This window comes from Apodemus sylvaticus, chromosome 14 (assembly GCF_947179515.1).
Source record: "Apodemus sylvaticus chromosome 14, mApoSyl1.1, whole genome shotgun sequence".
In the NCBI taxonomy this organism is placed as follows: Eukaryota; Metazoa; Chordata; class Mammalia; order Rodentia; family Muridae; genus Apodemus; species Apodemus sylvaticus.
In genome coordinates, this window is record NC_067485.1 from 64,124,541 (window position 1) to 64,145,985 (window position 21,445).

The following is a 21,445-nucleotide window of genomic DNA, read 5'->3' on the forward strand; positions in this document are numbered from 1 at the left end:
GCTGCCTGGTAAGTCAGGGATTGCCCTAGGAAGGTCCAGGCTGTGCCAAGAGATGGACAGTTCTCAGCGGAAGGGTCAGAGAAAGGGCTGCTCCTGACTCCTGTGATCCCTGATGCTCCCGAGTTTCATCACTTTCAACTCAAGTCTTACATCCCCCTCCTCCCCCGCTTCCTCGCCCCGTGATGCTCACTGGATAAGCCAGTGTCTGGAGTGGGACCATTCGGTCCTCATGGGACTTTTCTAGGGATGCTGTTTATGTGTGGCAAACTTTTGTGTTTATTTTTCTTTCTGTTTGGAAGTAGATGCCAGGGCTGAAAAGAAAGGAGAAGGGGAGAAAAATAAGTGAGTCAAAGCAGATACTAGAGATAGTATTTTCATGGGAAACCGTGAGGGGCCTCTGTATTAGATCAGCGGTGGTGTGAAGCCTTGCTTGTTTGGGGTTAAATGCTAGCTGCTGAGTGAATTTCTTTAATATGTGCTTTGATTTTTTTCTCAAATACACATGCACTATATATATATATATATATATATACACACACACACATATATATATACATATATACATATGCATGTATATTTGAAGTAGGAAACTGGAGATTGCCAATTTATATTCTTAGGGCAAATAATTTGTTCCCAGCTAAGGTAACCATCATGCCTTAGAACACATATGAACTGGGCTAAGAGGTTATGAGATCTGAAACCAAAGTCATCATTTATTATTATAATGGCCTATTTCATTGATTTGTGTAATATTGCTAGTCTCAAATGAGACCTGTATTCACACTACTGTAAAAACCTGAGAAATAGTCTTGCTTTTGTAGCAGGCAGATTTAGGACCTGAATCTTAATAAGCTTACAGTTCTTGTTTTCCTTTCCTCACTCTGAAGGTATCTTATAAGGAAGAAGTAGGAGCTGGCACAGCTGTAAGGAATACTCCAGAGATTGAACGAGTGAAGAAAAACCAGCACAATATTAGCTCAGTAAGTTTTCCACAGCATTAGTTATCCTTTCTGAGAGAGACAAGGGCTACATGAGCGGTTTTAGTTTTAGTTCTCAATACATTGCTTCTTATCTTTTCTTCTTCACTTTCCTGGAAGATGATGTCATCAATGTCATCAGCCATCAGAGGTCTCCCGTCCAGAGAGAAAACATCAGTTTTGCTCCTCTTGAGCCTGGAGCTCTGTTTCACTTCACTATAAGCAGGGCAAAGAAGACATGGGCTATTTTAATAGAATCTAGGATTACGATTTGTTCATTGGATCAGAATTTTAGCTGTCTTATATTTTAGAGAGAAGGGGGTATGTGGAATATTGTCCCACCCCTTGGTGCAAATGAATTTCACCCCAATGAAATGATCAAAGGGCTTAACACATTTATTTGGTAGCTGAAGCAAAGATTGGCTTTTGAAATGTAGCACCAACTCATTTTTCCTGTGTCAGGCCCATTTCTGAGGCTTTCCCTGACACAGCTCTGTACCCGTATTTCTGTTTTCTGACCTTATTTCCCCTCCACTTTACTCAGCAAAGAACAAGTCAGTTGAATATAAATTGTATAAAGACCTTATGTTATGGCGCTTTTGACTGTAGGGGTGGAAGGGTAGGTATTTAATGCTATAGGGAAACTGTATCCCATTTATTGGTTGACATTAACAACAGATAATTATTGTCCTAGGAGTGGGGTTCATCTGTGTGTACTCATATATTTAGTTTCTTGTTGTGGATGTAAAAAATGTGTTTCCTTAACATTTCTTCCCTGATCCATCTCTTCACTTCTTGTCTTGGACACACAACCTGTCAGACCTTTCCATTAAGCCAACTGTGATGGTTTGTATATGCTTGGCCCAGGAATGGCACTATTAGGAGGTGTGGCCTTGTTGGAGTAGGTGTGTCGCTGTGGGCATGGGCTTATGTGCCTGGAAGCAAGTCTTCCACTAGCAGCTTTCGAAAGATGAAGATGTAGAACTCTCAGGTCTGCCTGCACCATGCCTGCCTAGATGCTGCCATGCTCCCACCTTGATGATAACAGACTGAAACTCTGAACCTGTAAGCCAGCCCCAAATATATGTTGTCCTTACAAGACTTGCCTTGTTCATGGTGTCTGTTCACGGCAGTAAAACCCTAAGACACCAACCAGAGAAAGCTGCTTTCATGATGTGCATTGGTGCGCATTCAGTGTTAGGTGGTACCCAGAGCGCATGACCTGCTGGCGGTTTCTGTTGAATTCCAGGAAGGGCAAGGTGATGCTTACAATTATAAAAAATGTGCAGAATGCCAGTGCAGTCCCTGTGTCTTAAAGGAACCCTGTCCTGAGGAGAGCAGCTAGAAAGAGGACCTGGAGGCTGAGGCCTGGGCTAGAGTGAATGATAGTTTGTTCTCTTTTATGGAAATCTGAATAATGTGCCACTTGAATCTGACAGAGAAGTTAGTTTGGAAGAGAAGTGTAAAATGTCACTTTCCTTCACTTTGCAATGGCAGCGTTTGACAGGCACCCGTGGATGTAAACATCAGCTATAAGTGTTCTGTGGTATATATGGTGACTAGTCATTTTCCTACAGGGAATGACTGTGCTATGTTATGAAGAGTTTTGAGAAGCAAAGTGTTCATTTTTAATTGTGTTGGGCTTTTTACCTGAACACAATCATACAAAACAGTACAATATATCACAGTCTACCACCTTTCTTCCTTAGTTTTTTCCAGCAATCAAGAAATGTATAGTTCTGTATTTCTGAGGTTGGGCCATAACCCCCTGCTTAATATTCAAATGGAAACTTGGCCTTTTAAGATTAGCCTGATCTGTCAAACCAGGAGGTGATTCACTAACATTTAAACATCCTGACATTTTCCACCTCCGAGGACAAGCCTTTTTGCTAGTAGCTTTCTGTGCTAAGATCTGTTTTTGAATTTCATTTAGAGGAAACCTGACTCAGTGAACTTTGCATTTAACTATTTTGGGTCTGGGTTGACCCTGGCATCTTTACTCATGTTAAATCCACAGACACCAAGCAGCTGATATCTGAGGGACTAGCGTTTTTATGCCAGCCTAGACTTCAGATTTAATCATTTTAAGCAGTAAATTTCTAAAAATCTTGTAGATTTCAATCTTGGCTAAATATCTGTGCGTACGTTGTGTTCTCTTTGCCTGGAGTCCAGTCTTCTCTGAGTTTTAGTTATGAGATACCACCTACAAAGCAAGGGCTTGCTAGTTTGTTTTATAGCCCCCATATTACCAATTTTTTCCAGCTGATTTTTCTCTAAATAGACTTACCTGGAGGGGAAACTCGTGGGTGGAATGAATGTCAGGATGCAGGGTATGTTAGTGACTTCTTTCTGTGGTGAGACCAAATACCTGGCCACTTAAAGGAGGAAGGATTATTTTGGCTCATGGTTTGCGGGACTACAGTCCATGATGGCGGACAGCACGACTGTGCTCTATTGCATGGCAGGAAGTTTGTGGTGGCTGCTTACATATCTGTACCTAACTGGGGAAGCAGAACCAGGGCACCTGTAATTCTAGTCTTCAATCCCCAGCAGACCAGTTAGTCCCCATGTCCAAAGGTTTCCCAGACTCCCAAGGTGTTGACATCAGCCGATGGAGGATGTAGAAACACACAAACCAGTGGGAAACATTTCTCAGTCAAGCCACAGCGCAGGTGCTTTCCAATCTGGATGCATGTAGAGGCAACTTTCTGACTTCTGACCTTATGCTTTCCTAGGATTTACAAGACATACTGGTCTGTGTCTTCAGTACACGTCACTCCTCTTCCCTTTCAATCTCTCTCTCTCTCTCTCTCTCTCTCTCTCTCTCTCTCTCTCTCTTTTTCTTTTTTTCTTTTTTTTAAATTTTCTATATTCTTTGTTTACATTCCAAATGATTTCCCCTTTCCTGGTTTGCCCCTCCCCATAAGTCCCTTAAGCCCTTTTCCCTCCGCCCATTCCCCAATCACCCCCTCCCACTTCTCTGTCCTGGTAATCTCCTACATTGCTGTATCAAGCCTTGCTAGGACCAGGGCCTTCTCCTTCCTTCTTCTTGTGAATCATTTGATATGTGAATTGTGTCTTGGGTATTCAGAGCTTCTGGGCTAATATCCACTTATAAGTGACTGCATTCCATGTGTGTTCTTTTGTGAATGAGTTACCTCACTTAGGATGATATTTTCCAGTTCCAACCATTTGCCTAAGAATTTCATGAATTCATTGTTTTTAATTGCTGAGTAGTATTCCATTGTGTTAATATACCACATTTTCTGTATCCATTCCTCCACTGAGGGACATCTGGGTTCTTTGCAGCTTCTGGCTATTATAAATATGGCTGCTATGAACATAGTGGAGCCTGTGTCCTTATTGCATGCCGGGGAATCCTCTAGGTATATGCCCAGGAGTGGTATAGCAGGGTCCTCTGGAAGTGTCATGGCCAGTTTTCTGAGGAACCACCCTTTCTCATTTATGGGAGCCACATTTCCTCTTCTCTTGTTCTACAATACCAGTGTACTCTAGCTTGTGTGTGCAACATTTGCAAAACTCTGAGGCCAATTCATTTGAATTTTGCCTTTAAATACATGTTAAATTCTAATTAACACATTAATAGATAAAACTGCTTCCCAGATAGAAAATAAAAAATCATTATATTGTGATAATTTCCAAGCATTTTGTACATCCACTTAATTATAAAGCTTATTGTCATAAGCAATGTTTGTTTATATTAACTGGAGGATGTCTATAGTGATGGATAAATGTGAATGTATTTGCACTTCAAGACAAAGAGCCCAGAAAGCATCAAACAATATAAGACACTGTTTTCCTACTAAAGGGAATATAATGTTGGAACAAAAAATTCAATTATACAGCAGTTACAATTGAAGAATTCTTAATTATTTTAAGCTTTGTATAGAATAAGTTAGCTATATTTTAAAATAAATTATTCAGCTAAAATTCAAAGAAGGAATTAAACATGCAACAGCCATTTCTGATCCTCCTGAGCTAAAGGGAGTTACAGAAAACCAGAAGGACATAATCAATAGGATCATATTTCCTTAAGTGTTTGTCTGTGTTCTTGAAATGCCAGTATATGATATGGTGTAGGTACAGATGGAATCTCACCACAAAGAATGCCACTGTGTTCGGTCATTACTTGGGAGTAGAGATAACACTCCACACTGCTTTGTGCCCTCCATTATGTGCCTCTTGGGCATTTGTTTCTATAGGTTCATCCCATTCTTACCCTGTGGACAATTCAGTGAGACAGACTGCATGGGGCCATGGGTAACCTGAAGTTCTCTAGGAAGAACAGGGCCTAAACTACTGTTATGCATTGTCTCACATTCTGTCACTGTAACTTGTCCTTGTTGAGTAATTACTATTTCTTTGCATACCTGACAAGAACAATTTTTTTTAACACTTCTTGCAAAGTGTTCTGGAGGAGGAATAGTATGTCATAGGGAGGGAAGTTGGTGGTGGGAGGAACAGCCTTTGAGAAGGAGGAACTCCAGAGTCTAGTTTTAGAGACTCAAGAGTGATTTCAGGTGGCTTTTGTGAGGAAGGGACTTCCTGGTAGAGAAACAGTATTTCAAGGATCCAGGGTCTATTCAAGGGAGAGAGGACTTACATGATGGGTATTTGGGATGGCAGGAGATGGAGTGGCAGGAAATGATGGAGGGACAGGACTTGAAATTCTAATCATAAGACTGTAGTATAGAGAATCCTTGTAATGTGGCTCATAGCTCATTTAAGAATATGCTAACAATTCTGTTATTGTCAGTATTTGACTTAGTGATTAGGTTATTTTATTGAAATTCTTCTTCCTTGTTTTCTTCTTTTTCTTCTCCTTCAAAAAAGTGTATTATAAAAACAACACTGTCTCAACTTCATTTAAAAAATAAGTGCATGATAGCATCCTCTAGAATTTACATGGCTTGTCATCCTGCACATGGTGAAATCCAAGAGGTATAATAAACAGTGAAGTGGTGGAGAGGAACATGGAATCAAACATGATAGGTTCGATTCCAGCTCTGGAATCCATTCATTATATATGCTTCACAGATTGTCACCTCTAAAAGTTCTTCTCCCATAAAACAGAGATTTGAGTATTAAAGAGACATTGCTTTTAAAACATGTGACAAAGTGATGAGTAGGAGAATTAGGACACGATTCTCCCATTGAATTGATGTTTACCTTCACTAGCAATCGTAGGTTCTCCCTGTCAGTAATGCTGATCTACAAAGCTTTAGTTCAAGCTCTAACATTATTTCTACCAATAATGGTTAAGTGAAATATTCCTCACTCTAACTCTATCATTTCAGCCCTCTGAACTTGCCTAAACTCTCACATGAACCAGAGAAGGAGGTTGGAAGAAATCCAACCTTTTCCATTTATTTTCTAAACTTCTCAAATCTTTTCATTTTTCTGTTCATTTATAAGAGCATACATGTCAAGAGCAAGGCCTGTGCAGGGCTCTAAGGCTAAGTTTAAACTTTGAAAACTCATTGACTTTCGCCACATAGCTCCTCTTCTAGCTCTACTGCAGCTGTCAGAAACTCAACAGACATGCCGTCCCCGACATCCCCTTCCTCTGTGTTTGATGTTCCTTTATTTCTTGAGATGTTGTAGAATTGTTGGGACAGTTGACTGTGGACAATGAAGTCATCACCCTTTTCTTCTCCCAGCTAAGAAAGGTCTCTATGCAGCAGGTTAGGATATCTTCTGTAGTGTCTGGACAGAAGTCAAGCCTTCCAACATTGGAACTTGGTAAGGAGAGAAACTGAGATCCCCATGAGGAAGGTTGGTTCTAAAGAGCATGCTATTAAAGAGCAGGCATAGGATTTCTGTGACCTTTGTTCCCAATGCTGAGAGTGATAGCAAGATTGTATTTGACACCAAAGGTGACCTATTATTAAAATGATGATGATAAATCATTTTAAACATGGGATGATAATTTAGTAAACATTGCTTTAATGTCAAGAACTGGTGGCATCACAGGGAGGTTAATTTCTTATTATTGATGAAATTCAAATCAAGAAGTCATCAACTAGTTATATAGTACAAAGATTATCAGTGAAATGAATAATTAGGACATTTAGCAAAGAAAGTTTGGGTAATAGGGTCTCTTTCAAGAAGATGAAGTCTGGAAGAAGTGGACATGAAATCTCACTCCTACTCAACAAGCTACTTCTAATTGATGCCTACTGGCAAAGAAAATCAGCTGTGTCTAATTAAGTATCAAGTACATTCTAGAGCAGACTCCATAGCCACAATAGTTGGCCAATACAATATGGACTCCATGTTGTTGTTTGTGTGTGCATTTTGTTTAGGTAATTTTAGTTGTTTTTTATTTTTTGGTTTACTTTTATATTTTCTATTTCTTTGAAAGGGAAATGAAGTTGGATAGGTAGGGAGGTGAGAAATATTTGAGAGTCACTGAGGGAAGAAAAGAATATGATCAAAATATATTGTATTTTTGAAAAAGTTAAATATTTAAAAAGATATTGGTGTCATGGCGGGGGAGAGTATGAGCTGTGGCATGTGATTTTTCCGTTAGTGTGATCCAGTGGTAAACATTTATTTCCCATGATTCCTTATGCTTTGTTCACCAGTTCCAGTATAAAGAGCAAACCTATAAGGCTACTCCGGTAACCATGACTCCAGAGCTCGAGAGAGTGAAGAGGAACCAGGAGCAGCTGAGTGCGGCAAGTCATTCTGTTTTCTTTTATATTTTATCTACCATGATGTACTTTTATTTTAAAAAATGCTTTCTGTGAATCATTGACTCCTCTATGCATTTGGGCATTCTTTCACACATTGAAGGGCATGAAGTTTGTCAGGGAGTTTGCATCATGTATCTAACTCACAAGGTCTTTATTAAGTACCCAGGATACGACATGAGGATCTATAAAGGCCACATCTTTTCCATATAAACCTTTTAGTTTACTGATGACTCTCTAAAAATACATCTAAGTAAAGAGCTGGGAAGTAGAGTGGCTTATGTGTTAGAAGGGAAAACAAGATTAGAGATGGAGCAAGAGAAGACTTGGCTTGACTGGTGCTGTAGGATGCAGTACCAAAGGTACTTATAAACCTCATGGTAGACATCAGCCAGTCACTTCATAATCTCCTATCATAAAGCAGTCCTAAGGAAGAATGGAGATGGACCTCTGCTCTGTGCTAGGGCCTCTTTTAATAGTATATGAGAACAACTGAGCTCAGCATCATTTATTTCTTTGGTGGATGAGGAAAACTGAATTTTGTTGAGTCAGAGAGCATGGTGAAGATCCTTTGAAAGGAAGGGCAAACCTGGGACTTGAACTCCAGTCCCCTGGAATTTAGGAATCTTCTTAGGGAAGATTGCAATAGCTCTTTCTTGCAAAAGTGGCATTTTGACTTTAAAATTTAAAAGTAAATATATAAGTAACAGTAAAGTAAAAGTAAATTTCCTCCTCTACCTGGAGAAGGAAAATCAAGGTCAATGTATTTTATCTTAATAAAACCTCCGAAGGTGGAAGAAGTCAGGGATGTCTTAAAGGTGGAAAGTGGAGGGCCAGAAGCAGACTAAAGAGCCTTCCCAGCCTGCCGCAGGGACTTCGTTCTAGTTTACTGTCCTAGTACCATTCTGCTGTTTCTATTTACGGGTGCCCCCTTACTTCCATTGTAGAGCTTGTGGTTAGTTTTGACAAAGACAAACCCCCTTCTTCTTCTTCTTCTTCTTCTTCTTCTTCTTCTTCTTCTTCTTCTTCTTCTTCTTCTTCTTCTTCTTCTTCTTCTTCTTCTTCTTCTTCTTCTTCTTCTTCTTCTTCCTCCTCCTTCTCCCCCTCCCCCTCCCCTCCTCCTCCTCCTCCCCTCCTTCTCTTCCTCCTTCTCCTCTTTCCTTTTTAGTTTTTTGAGACAGCATTTCTCTGTGCTACTCTGCCTTTCTTGGAACTCACTCTGTAGACCAGGCTGGCCTCAAAACTCAGATCCACCTGCCTCTGCTCTCCAAGCGCTGGGACTTAAGACATTCACCACCACTTCAGGCTGAAGATCTGCCTTTAAGCACCACAATCAACACTTCTTGATCAGTTGAGTTCAGTCAACAGGAGTCCACTGTGAAAGCCCATGTGTCAAAAGCAAGAGTAGATTTGAGTGCTAGCCTTTGTTGTAGTCACCCTTTATACTAGTTATTAGAATTGTTATGCGTCCTCCATAGGTCAAACACAAAGGAAGGCTAAAACAGGCCACTTCCACTTTGGAAGTGAAAGAAAACCAGGAGGATACCAGCAATGTGTGAACATCTTAGTAGTTATTATTGGTATTTATTCACATCAAATATGTCAGTATGCAGATATGAGGTTAATGGCTCTCAAACTATGGATTCCAACACCCCCAAAACTTGGATATCTTATATTTACATTACTACTCATATCAGTAGCAATGAAATAATTTTATGATTGTGGATCCTCATAACATGAGGAACTGTATTAAAGGGTCATGCTACTAGGAAGGTTGAGAACCACTATATTAGAGTATATTGCCTTTCTGAGTTGATAGTCTTAGTTTGTCAGCTCTCTGCTGGCAGGTTCAGGTGAGAGGAGAGAACCTGGTCCAGCCGGGTCTCCTGGGGCTGAGTGGATTGGTGAGTGTTGGCTTGGATCTCCTGTGGTCCGGAGAATAACCACTCCGAGCAGGGAGTCTGCCAAAGCAGGAACTGTTTTATTGTATCAGTCTTTTGTTATATGAGGCTGAGAGAGGAGGTGGGGTTTTTGGGCAGGGAAGGGTGATACAGGGTATGGGGTGACTGTGGGCAGGGAAGGGTGATACAGGGTATGGGGTGACTGTCTAGAGCCAATAACAATACAATTATTATTCTATGTCAGCAGTAACTAGGCAAAGGCAGGTTTAGGCAGGTGGTGCTGAGTCACTCCGGTACAGAAGTGACCGAGCCAGGTCTCTAAACTCCAGCAAAGCTCAGGCCACCTCACTAAGTCTCAGCATCTGGCCACAGTTGACTGGTAACTTCCTCAGAGGACAGTGTCAGGGTCCTAGGTACATCAAGGCTCAAGTGCTGTGCTGTGATGACTGTCCTGAAGCTTGCAGCATGTCCCTTCTCGTCTTATTTTTGTGCTGGTGATTGCTGTGGTTCCCCACTGGAGGCGCAGGTAGTTCTTGGCATCTTGGTCCTGCAGGCCAGCTTTCTTGCTGTTTCTACCTGCCCGAGTCTAGTTTGTCAGGCCCTTTTGGGCCCTTTCTCTCATCCGTGATGATTTTACTGTTTCTGGGGGGAAGTGGTGAAGTATGTGTGGTTGACAGAATATATCATGTGAAATGGACCAGTTAATGGGCACTTGGCCCAAGGCAGCATTTTTACATAGACTCTTGGACGGCTCTAGATTCCTGTTTATATAACCCACACACAGTTCACTGAGAGCCTTCTTTTAAGCAACCATCAACATTCAGAATGGATTCTTTGGAAGAGGAAATTCAGAAACCTATTATCTTCAAAGAAATCATTTATTTCTCAAACATATAAAGTCATTGCTACCAGTTTATGAATCAAAGGCAGGTTATCATTAGATACTTTCCCTAACAGTTGTCTATTTTTTTGTAGAAGAGTAGTATTCATTTCTTCCCAGTCACAGTTGATGGGACTCTATTTCTCTAAAGAAAGGCTATGGTTAGGGAGAAGGAGGAGTGGTATAGAGAGAAGCGTGCTGTCTTTACATGACTCTCCATGGCCACGTGTTGGGATAAAGTCCTTTCAAGACCATGTTGTAGTTAATTTCTGAGAAAACATGACTATACCATACCATTCTATTCAAAGAAGACTTTTAATATCCACAAAGCATTTCTTCTCATATTCACCTGTGAATGAGCTCACTGTAGGCTTCCTGGGGATATACTTGTACCTATCCTGGTGACTGAGAAGAGGGACACTCCTATCCCAAAATGAAATAAATGCTTGAAGATGAAAGTGTTTTCCATCGTCTTCCCCTTTGCTTTTCTCCTTCGTTTTAACTAATGACTTCCCTTCCTTTGCTAGCCCTTTAAAATTACATATGACATGATTCTTCTGTTGTTAAAGTGATTCACAATCCTCTTATTTTTTTCCCCTCTGGAATGGTAGGTTTATTATAAAGGTCAACTGGGAAGGGCTACGGCTTTGAGTGTAACTCCCGAAATGGAAAGAGTAAAGAAGAATCAAGAAAATATCAGCTCGGCAAGTGGTTTTGTTTTAATTCATTTTGGACCATTGCAAAGGGTGTATCCTTTAAAATTTTCTTGTATTGTTTATCGTTTTACAAATAAAATGTGTTTCCAATAAACATGTACGCTTTTGCGGATGCATCCCACATGTTCTCACTGTGTACATTTACATTATTTGTGCAATCCTTTATTAATATTCCAGAATGTGTTACATCGCTAGTTTGTTTAAGCAGTGACTCATGTTATTTTAATCAATATCTTTGAAATTGGCTGAGTCTTTGATGTATAAGTTTTTAAAAAAATGTCATTTTACTGATGTACTTCACTGAACATGAGTTGTTAAATGCTTCCTCCAAAGAAAAATTTAAAACTCAGTAATTCAAAGTAAGATTTCAGAAATAAAAAAAATAGTACATTCAATATAAAAATCTGTTAGTCTGGAAAGCTGTCCACAGTGAGTATGCGTTGCCTTAGTAGATTTCATACCCTACTTCGGGAATCCCTCAAATGCCTGCAGATGTAAGTATCAGGGCCTGCTCACAGCACACCCACAGGGTGGGTCTCCGTGCCTGTGGGTCAGCATTTGGGATTCATAACTGACAGCTCCCTCAGAGCATTCCTGTCCAAAAATATCAATGTGTATTCAACATCAATTCTCTTTAAGATGTAGCTGCTCAGAAGAAAACATAGATTTGTTCCTGATTGTTCCTCATTCTCTAGGGAGGGAAAAAAATGAAGGAAACCAGAAACCATCTAGTTTGTTTCCCTCCATACTCGTAGAGCAGAAAATTACTTAGAAACAGAAAATGCATATTGTTCTATTTCATGCTTTATTTGCCCTGATTAAATGCTCTAAGCAATTTCTCTGGTGGTTATTCACTGATGCTTGGCCACATATGTCTGTTTCCTGTTGACAGTTATATAATAACTTTTAAGGGAAATCTCCAAGAGTGGGAACACAGTGTTTTCCACTGAAAGAAAAGTTACGTGGGGAATGATTTTGAGTATGTTGGACATGACATACCCATTTGAAAAGCTTTCAAAAGTTACTTAATTTCTAGGTTATAATTATCCAGTTATATGGGCATCTCCTGGCTTATTTCTTTATTTCTTTATTTATGCAGGTGAAATACACTCAGGACCATAAACAAATGAAAGGTAGACCATGTCTGATCTTAGATACACCTGCTTTGAGACATGTTAAAGAAGCACAAAATAATATTTCCATGGTAGGATTCGACGGATCGCGTCTCCGCGACTAAAACTTACTAAGGACCGGCAAGACTTGTGTTTGGATGACATTCACTCCATATTAATTTGAATAACTAACAAAGCATGGGAATTTGAATGAGCCCTTTGGGCAGGGTGCTCTAGTTACACTGAAATGTAATGAAAACATTTTCTCTAATAAAATAATTTACCCTCAATGATTTTTGGTGTGTTCTTATTTCTAACTTGACTACTATAAATACACTGTGTGAATGACATTTATCCAGACTTCGGTTTTCATTTAATTTTAAAGCATGCTTTGTTATATTTGAATATTATAAAGAATATTTTTAGTGTGTTTCAAGAACAGTTTCATGTTGTACTTTTTTTTATCCATTTAAATTTTTTACCTTTAAATGGGTAAAGTTTACCCATTTAAAATGTTTAATATAAACTAGTATAATTTTGAGAATTGTTTTTGTAATTATAAATAAACTTTTATAGAACATATAGATCTCTCTTCATCTAATTTTAAATAGCACTGTTGTTTTGATTAATTGTGCTTAAATAACTTATTACTGTTGTATATTGAAGGTGAAAAGGTTGGAAATCAATCTGTAGTCAAGTTGTGAGTTTTAAGAAGTAACAAGTTTTTTAAAGTAATTATCTTTTGTGCCTCAGGGATCTATAGATTTACATATCATTTAAAAGAGATACTATTTATAGTATTTAAAAATTTTAAGTGATCAGCACTTGATTTCTGACATTGTTTTGGACTACTTGAGGAACATTATATCACATATTATAATTACTATATGTAATAATCCAGATATATTTCATGTGACCTGTTATAAATGTTATTTATAAATGTTTTGTGAGATAATTAGAAATTACGGTTTGAATTAAGAATAATTTCTTTTTCAGGTCAAATATCATGAAGATTTTGAGAAGACAAAGGGAAGAGGCTTCACACCTGTTGTGGATGATCCTGTGACGGAGAGGGTGAGGAAGAACACGCAGGTTGTGAGCGATGCTGCCTATAAAGGTGTCCAGCCTCACGTTGTGGAGATGGACAGAAGACCTGGGATCATTGTTGGTAAGCGTGTGGTCTCCCCATGGGTATGCTTGGCCAAAAGGCTGTGGCTGCTCTAGAACTAGCTTCTGGATTCGTCTGACCTCACAGGTTTGATGTAAATTTTAACTAGGTCCTAGGTAGAATGCTTTTGTACTATAATGCAAAGGATCCAGGGCATCCAAAAAATAGCATTGCAGATCCTTTCCTACTCTCCAACGTTCTGGTTAATATTGCCTTGTTAAACAGCCCAGGGAGAAGTGATTACAAAGGTTGAACATTTTGCTTCCTTTAGCTTCTGTAGTTGCTTGCTGAAAGTGCTGCATTGTAGACATCGTGTACATGGGAGACAGAATTAGTCATTTCCCACTTTGTCCTTTGTCATTAAACAGAGAATCTGATGGTATTCTGTAGCAGGAATCATTTGTATTTTTGCATAGTGTTTCTGAACTAGGATATTTGAGGGCCACGCAAAAGCCCAGTTATTTAGAGAGGAATCCTCTCTCTGCTCATTATTTCTTTTCCTTACACTCCTTCCAGGGAAACTCTAGGGAATATGGCTTGAGATATCAGTGGAAATCAGACTGAAGTATAAGCTGGAAAGGAAAATCATCAAATTATCATTACTGATCAAAAATTTGAGTCTTGTTTCTTTTGAAGCCATCAGCAGCTGAAGTTTTATATTTACTCCATCTCTGTAGCTCACTATGCAGTTACTTTCAGCATTGCTGTGACAAAATGCACACACACGAAGACAAGTTAAGGATGGATTTATTTTGATCCACAGTTCAAAAGTACAATCTACCCCGCGAAGTTATGGCAGGAGTAGCTGAGGCAGCTGGCCACATCGAATCCCCTGCTAGGAAGTAGTGAGCAGTGAATACCACGTTCAGCTCTCTCCCCTTCCTATAGCCCAGAGCCACAATTCATAGAACGGCCCCACCTGCATTTAGCATGGGTATTCCCACCTTGATTGACCTAAACAAGATGATCCCTCGTAGATATGCCCAGAGATTTATCTCTACAGAGATTTTAGCTAGAGTCAAATTGACAATACAAACCATCACAAAATCAGAGCTTTGGGTAACCATGGTGTCTTAGTTATGGTTTCATTGCTGCAAAGAGACACCATGACCAAGGCAACTCTTATAAAGACAAATATTTGACTGGGGCTGGCTTACAGTTTCAGACATTTGGTCCATTATCATTATGGCGGTAAGTATGGCAGCATGCTGGTAGATGTGGTGCTGGAGAAGGAGCTGAGAGTTTTACATCTTGATCTTCAGGAAGCTAAAGGAGACTGTGTGCCACACTGAGTGTAGATTGAGCATCTAAGATCTCAAAGCCAGCTTCCACAGTGACAAACAATAAGGCCACACCTCCTAATAGTGTCACTCCCTATGGGCCAAGCATTCAAACACTTGAGTCTATGTGGCCATACCTATTCAAACCAGCACACTTGGTGTGTACTCAGTAACCTTGATGTTGGGTTACTTTCCTCTTCAAGAGGAAGAGCTTCTGCTTGAGGGTCATCACAGTAAAAGGGCACAGGAAGGTTAGCAGGTAGAGAAGCCTGTATTTGACAAAGTAACATTTTAGTCTAATGCAAAAGTGCTAACGTCAAAGCCCTAAGTGATTTGGATCGTTACCAAAGTAAAACTGAGTATTTTCCAAAGAAACACTCCAGGCCTATTTGTAGGCAATTGATAGCTTTACTCATCTTTGCAGGTTGATTGCTTCAAGGGGCCATAATAAGATAGATGGATGAATTGTGATGTTTTCAGTAAAAGTAATGCAAAAGTAGAGAATTTCATTGATTTGTGCTAATAACTCATAAGAGAGAGTGGTGTGATTCATCTTACCCCGGGGTCTTACATAGATCAGACACCAGGACTGATGGGGAAATCACTGCTAAAAACCGATGAAAATGTCTAGACAGGGCTCTCAGAGTTAGTATTTATAGTATTTGCAATAGCAGTTATTGCTATTTTTTAAATATAAGATTTATAACTAAAGATTATATATTCAGTGGGCAATCCAGAAGTCAGTTTATTTCTTCTTATGGGGAAAATCAGTGTCCAGGAAGGCTTGCTTATAAAATTATAAAATGAAGTACATTTAACCAACACTAAATTTCCCAATGAGCCAGGGATTAGACCATGCATCAAAATATAAGTTTATAGATCAAAAGTTGGTCCTAGTCACATTTTTATTGTGGAGACCCAATGCTTACTAACTGGATGAATTTGGCAATGTTACTCAGTCTATTTGAGCCTCACGTTCCTCACTTGTAAAATGGTAACCACAGCACTGTCTATAGTAGTATTATGATGTTTAATGAGGTGGTCATAATAGACAGTAAAGCTTGTCATATTGTCAACAGTATGTGATTGATAAGAAAGTCTTTGTTTTTAATTCACTAGTTATGTTATTTTAACCTCACCTCATTTCTGTCACAATTGGTTACTTATTTACCAGTTGTTTGTCACCACTCAGCCCTTTTAGGTCCATCGATTGTAACAGGTTCATTCAGAAATTATTAAACTTGAATTTTCCCTCAGCTACAATAGAGCAAGGTACATTGGCCTCTGTGTCTGTTAGTTACATGTATGCCATTGTGACAAAATACTTGAGAGTTCCACTGAAAGGAGGAATGTGTTAATTTGGCTGACAGCATGAGGTTTTAGTGCATAGTCATTTGGCTCTATTTTTTGGGGTCTGTGACAGTGCAGTGTGTCAGTCAGAGTGTGCAAAAGAGGAAGACAACCACTGGGAAGAAAAGGATACTCGGGTGGGCTTGTCCCAAGGTAACTAATTGGTAACTTTACAAGTGATCTAACTTTCTCTCACTAGTGATTACCCCTTTAAAGTTTCCACAACATTGAATTATGTCAGAGGGTAGTGAGGTCTTCAACACTTGTACCTCTGGGGGACACTTCAGAAATAAGCAATGGCAGCAGCATGCAGACTGAATGCAGAAGTAAATTAAACTATGGCCCACGAATGGAAGAAATCTCTCTTCTAATGCCTTCATCCCCCATCCCTCATGGGTTGGTGTTAGATTCCTTTTCACAGAGTTGATGATAAATGTGTCCAATAGGGCTTTCCTTGTTCCTATAGGCTCAGACTTGGAATGAAAACGGGTCCGGCCATTTGTCTACACCTCCAGCATTTTTTCCTGTTACAGGGAGAGAAGGCTTTTAAACAAAACCCCCTTTGTCATTTCCCATGAATACTCAGGTGTTGTCCTTAGTCAGGAATTTTAAGCAGATGTTGACTATTTTTTGGCTGGAGCAAGGAGGGTTGGGGATGCAGTAGAACTGAATACAGCAGCCATGTGTCAACCTGCTTCATGGAGACGTCTATGCTGGACCATGAAGAAGGAATCAGGCTGCTCAAATTTGATGTCAAATGTTCCTTAGCAGCTACATGGGAAAGGGAGTTGTGTCTTTCTGCCTGCCTTGAGTACCCTACCACCACTACCTTTCTCTGAACTCTGCAGTGCACTAAGCTGCTAATAGTCTGTTGCATTTGCTTGACTGACTTCCATGCTATCTTTCCAAAGTTTCCTCTTGAACTCTTGGTTTCTTTCTTTTGGTGAAAGACCTTAAAGTGTGGCGCACAGATCCTGGCTCCATCTTCGATATTGATCCCCTGGAGGACAATATTCAGTCTCGAAGTCTCCATATGCTCTCTGGTATTGTTTGAGTTCCTCTGTTTCTCTGGGGTTTGTCCTGAAAGCTAATGATGATGAATTAAAGACTTTCATTATGGTATGATTATACCCGTGTGAATTTGAAGTTGAGAATTCAGAAAACCCAAGAAATATACCATGTCATTTTAAAATAACATTAGTTATTTATGAAAACAAAACTTACAAAGGAGCTTGAAAATAAATCCTGCATTTGTTTGTCCTAGTTTCATTTAAAAGGGTGTCTAGGGCATATTTACATTTGCCTTTTATTGGTAAATATGATTCTATAGGCTTTCTGGGACTGTAGACCTAGTTATTTGGATTGCTAAGAGCTTCTGGGACAAAAAGAAGATTTGCCTCATGGAATACAGTGTTATAGTGTTTTAGAGTCAGGTTTCAAAATTATATAGAGAACAATGGAAAATAAGGTCTGAAAATTACTATCCAAGTGCTGTATACTCAAGGGCTACTTGAAAGCAAGCATTTAAAGCAAATATTTGCTTTCAAAGAAATTTCTTTTCTAATGTTTGCTTAGTTATTGTCCATCTCCTTCCCCTTAATAAAACCAGATTAAATGATAGTACATATTTTTTTAGGTCTTGTATGCACGCGATGCAGTCTATGCTAAGTCTGGGGATAGTTGACTAGAACCTTATAACAGCAAAGATTAGGGATTATTATTTAATTAGAGACTGGTTTTGCTCTCCAGTGAAGCTTTTAAGGAATTTATCTGTTGTATAAGTCACTCATTCACGTGTCTGAATATTCTCCCTCTGATGTAGAAAAGGCAAGTCAATACCGGAGGCGCCTGTCTCGCTCACATTCCGGCAGCACGTTTGGTACGGGTCTGGGAGATGACAAGTCAGAGATCTCTGAGCTCTACCCTAGCTTTTCATGCTGCAGTGAGGTAACAAGACCATCTGATGAAGGAGGTATCAAATTGCAGTCACTCAAAACTAACTCACCTCTCAGATGTGCACCGGAGTGTGTTTTGCATACTTTCACCTTCACACAAACAGCTTGAGTGTATTGGAATTTTTAATTCAAAGTTTGGAAAGTTAAGATTCTTTTACTTAAAGCAACTTTTAAGTTTTGCATGCTCCCATATTGTCCATGTAATGGATCTATGATGACAAAAGGATCCTGGGTTTGCTACACAAGCGCATGCCTAGAGGGTATGTTATGAATCTCCACAGTCAGTAGACACAAGAGATCTGGGTAGTCTCTGAATGATTTCCATTAGGGGGAGAAAACCAATCTTACAGGAACATTTGATCAGTTAAGAGATTGGTGTAAATTGGTGTGTGTTTAAATCCTGATATATATTTATTGAGTTATAGCTTGTCAAAAAGAAATGGCATTGTAGGTTTTGGGCTATACAATTCTTTTTTTTTTTTTAAGTAGAAAATCTTGTTGGTTTTAATCATGACTTTATTGTGCACTTTACTCTTTTTCATGTGCTTTTTCTTTTCTTCATCCAAGCTAGTGGATTGCTTCTAGAACATTCAGTGAATTCCATTAGGATATTAAATGCCGGCGGCTGCTGATAAAGCTGTTCTTAAAGGCAAGATTCAGTGCTATGGGAGGGTAAGGGGACAGCTCTAATACTGTGAGTTTCTTTTTCAAAGATCAGATTGCCAAAGTCTCTAGACAGGAGTTTGGAATTAAGTAGTTTAATACCTGGGGAAAGCAAGAATCTTTTCCAAGAACAGCTCTCCTAGTAAAGTCATTGCCCACATTAATCGCAGCAATACTCTAATGAAAACAGAATTAGTCATACTCTTTAGGCTTGAACTGTAAACTCAGTCTGTCCTGAGATTGCTAGAGCATTGTCAGCATGTGGGAGACTCCCTTTTATACACATTCTTTTTCCCCAAGACAGAATCTTGCTATTTATAAGCCTAGTCAGGCCTCAGTCTTCCTGCCTCAGCTTCTCAAGGTTGCAGGTAACTGAGGGATTGTGCCCAGCTTTTTAAAAATGCAATTGCAAAGAAACAATTACAAACTTGTTTTGCTTTATTGTAAAATGCATATTGGTTTTTTCTTCTGGTTCTGGCTCAGTCATGAATGGTTCTATAACTTTTTCTTTTTCTTTTACTTTCCCTTTTTGTTTCCTTTCCTTTCTTCCTTCCTCCCTCCCTCCCTCCCTCCCTCCCTCCCTCCCTCCCTCCCTCCCTCCCTCCCTCCCTCCCTTTCTTCCTTCCTTCCTCCCTCCCTCCCTCCCTGCCCCCCTCTTTCTTTTGAGTGTAAGATATTGTTTTTTTTTTTTTTTTTTTTTTTTTTTAGTGCTTTTCAAAGTTCTGGATGTCCATCCTAATGTTGACACTTGATGAGCTATAAACAAGAAGTGAATGTAAGAACTAGCTGTGGTCAGTGACATTTAGCATCACTCAGTTAAGCATAGCATGCAGCATTTGCTTCCATGCAGTGGTGACTCTTGTATCCCATGCGAACACACCAGCACTGCCTTCTCTCATTTACTCATCCACTCAACAAAGACAGACAATGAGCTTGGATCTGCAATACATTCATAGCGAACAAAAGAGATGGATCTGCTGTGGGGGAGGAGGCCATAGCCTCTGGTGGGTGACTCTGATATTAAACAGACACAAAAATGATACTACATAATTATAAACAGAGCGAGTGAGTGAGCAGATGGGATGGGGCATGATAGTTAAGAAGCAATTCCATTTAGCCTTGATGTCAAAGAAGCCTTCCTCGAGGAAGAAAAGTTGTTCTGACTGGACAGAGTACGGCAGGGCTTTGTCAAATGTTAGCTAGATGGTTGAAGTTCAGAGACTGTGCTGGAAGTGTATTTTGAAGGGTTCTTTCAAGTCTATGATCTTGGATGACTCCATGTACATACAGAAAATTCAGAACTGCCTACTCCAGAAGTTTCAGTTCCCCCATCTGCAGTAGTGAGAGATGTCCATGTTGGCCTGGGACACTACGTTTTCTTTCCCAAGGTTGTCAAAACCACTGCTGTTAATTGCATATTATCTCTTCTTGCTTTTTCAAATCACTGTTTTGTGTTTACTCAAATTATTTCATATAGGACCAATTCCTCTGTGAAGCTGAGTGGAATGAGAAGGTGTCTCTGTTGAGAAAAAGTACAAACAAATATTTTTTTCATTTCAATTAGATGTTGAAGAATATGGCTAAAAATAATGTTATCTTCCTGCCTCAGCCTCCTGTTTACTGAGATTATAGGCATGTATCATGCCCATGTAGTAAGAGCTTTCAAAATATTTAATTACATGGGTAAGACACTTGCCATATAAACCTGAAGAGTTCAATTTGGATTCCCAGAAACCACATAAATGCCCAGTTAGTATGGCAGTGCCTTTGTAATTCCAGCCTGAGAAGGCAGAGACAGGGAATCTTGGAGTAGGTAGACTAGTCTATATTGGTAAGTTCTGGGTTCAACTGTGAGAGTGAATAAGGTGAAGAGCTACTGAGGAAGATGTTAACTTTGTGTTTCCACATACATATTCACAAAAATGCATGAGAACACATATACATGCATGCAAATATACTATAGACATATACACATACAACCTGTTTGTTTGTTTGCTTGTTTATGTGTTTCTGTATTTAGTTAGTTAGTTAGTGAGTGAGTGAGCAAGTGAGTGGTGTTGTAGTAGAATCTTGGGTTTTCTGACTGCTAGGCAAGCACTCGACTACATACCTAGTCCAGAAACATTATTTAAAATGAAGGTACGGAGGTATATTTTTGGCAGGCAGTGATGGCTCACTAGATTGAAGAAGGCCTTTTGCAGTCAAATTGACACTGTGGAGTTGTATTTATAAGTTTCTGCCATTGGTAGGCACCCATTACAAGGCTAATGCACTCTTTCTTTAGGGACACTTCCTAGTTTTGCAGGTAGGCATAGAACTATGAAGCAGAATGTAAAATGTACAAGTAAGTTTCATGACATTGACTGAGGTGAGTCACCACCAGAATGCATCTGTGCTCCACGGAAGAGTCTTTAAGACATATGAAAATAGCCCCTAACTCCATTCAGTTTACATGAAGCAAAGCATACTGAATGAGATCCACCTTTGTCTGTTCAAGTGAATAGTGACATACAAACTTTATACATTCAAACTAGCCTGGCTCCCCAACTATCAAACTACTGTTTTGGGTCTGAGGTCTTTTGAAGATTTACTAGTCTGATCATGAGTAAATTTTAATAAATAAAAGGAGCATGGATACTAGCCAGGTATGTACCTGAGACTTATACTCAGAATATGACCCTATATTACATTAGGTGGGGGGAGGGGCGGTTATAATAAAGGCAAAAT

The 21,445-nt window shown here is 39.5% G+C and overlaps 1 protein-coding gene across 2 annotated transcripts in view; it reads left to right on the plus strand.

The window, feature by feature from the left end:
• Nebl (nebulette) overlaps positions 1–21,445 on the plus strand; it is a 360,004-nt gene that overhangs the window by 315,615 nt on the left and 22,944 nt on the right. Inside the window, exons 21-26 of one of the 2 annotated variants that reach the window (XM_052156989.1) lie at positions 888–980; positions 7,586–7,678; positions 9,172–9,246; positions 11,086–11,178; positions 12,290–12,394; positions 13,299–13,470. In XM_052156989.1, coding sequence (XP_052012949.1) covers positions 888–980; positions 7,586–7,678; positions 9,172–9,246; positions 11,086–11,178; positions 12,290–12,394; positions 13,299–13,470 — 631 coding nt within the window. The remainder of the gene's footprint in view (positions 1–887; positions 981–7,585; positions 7,679–9,171; positions 9,247–11,085; positions 11,179–12,289; positions 12,395–13,298; positions 13,471–21,445) is intronic. The other variant, XM_052156988.1, reaches the window with a different exon arrangement.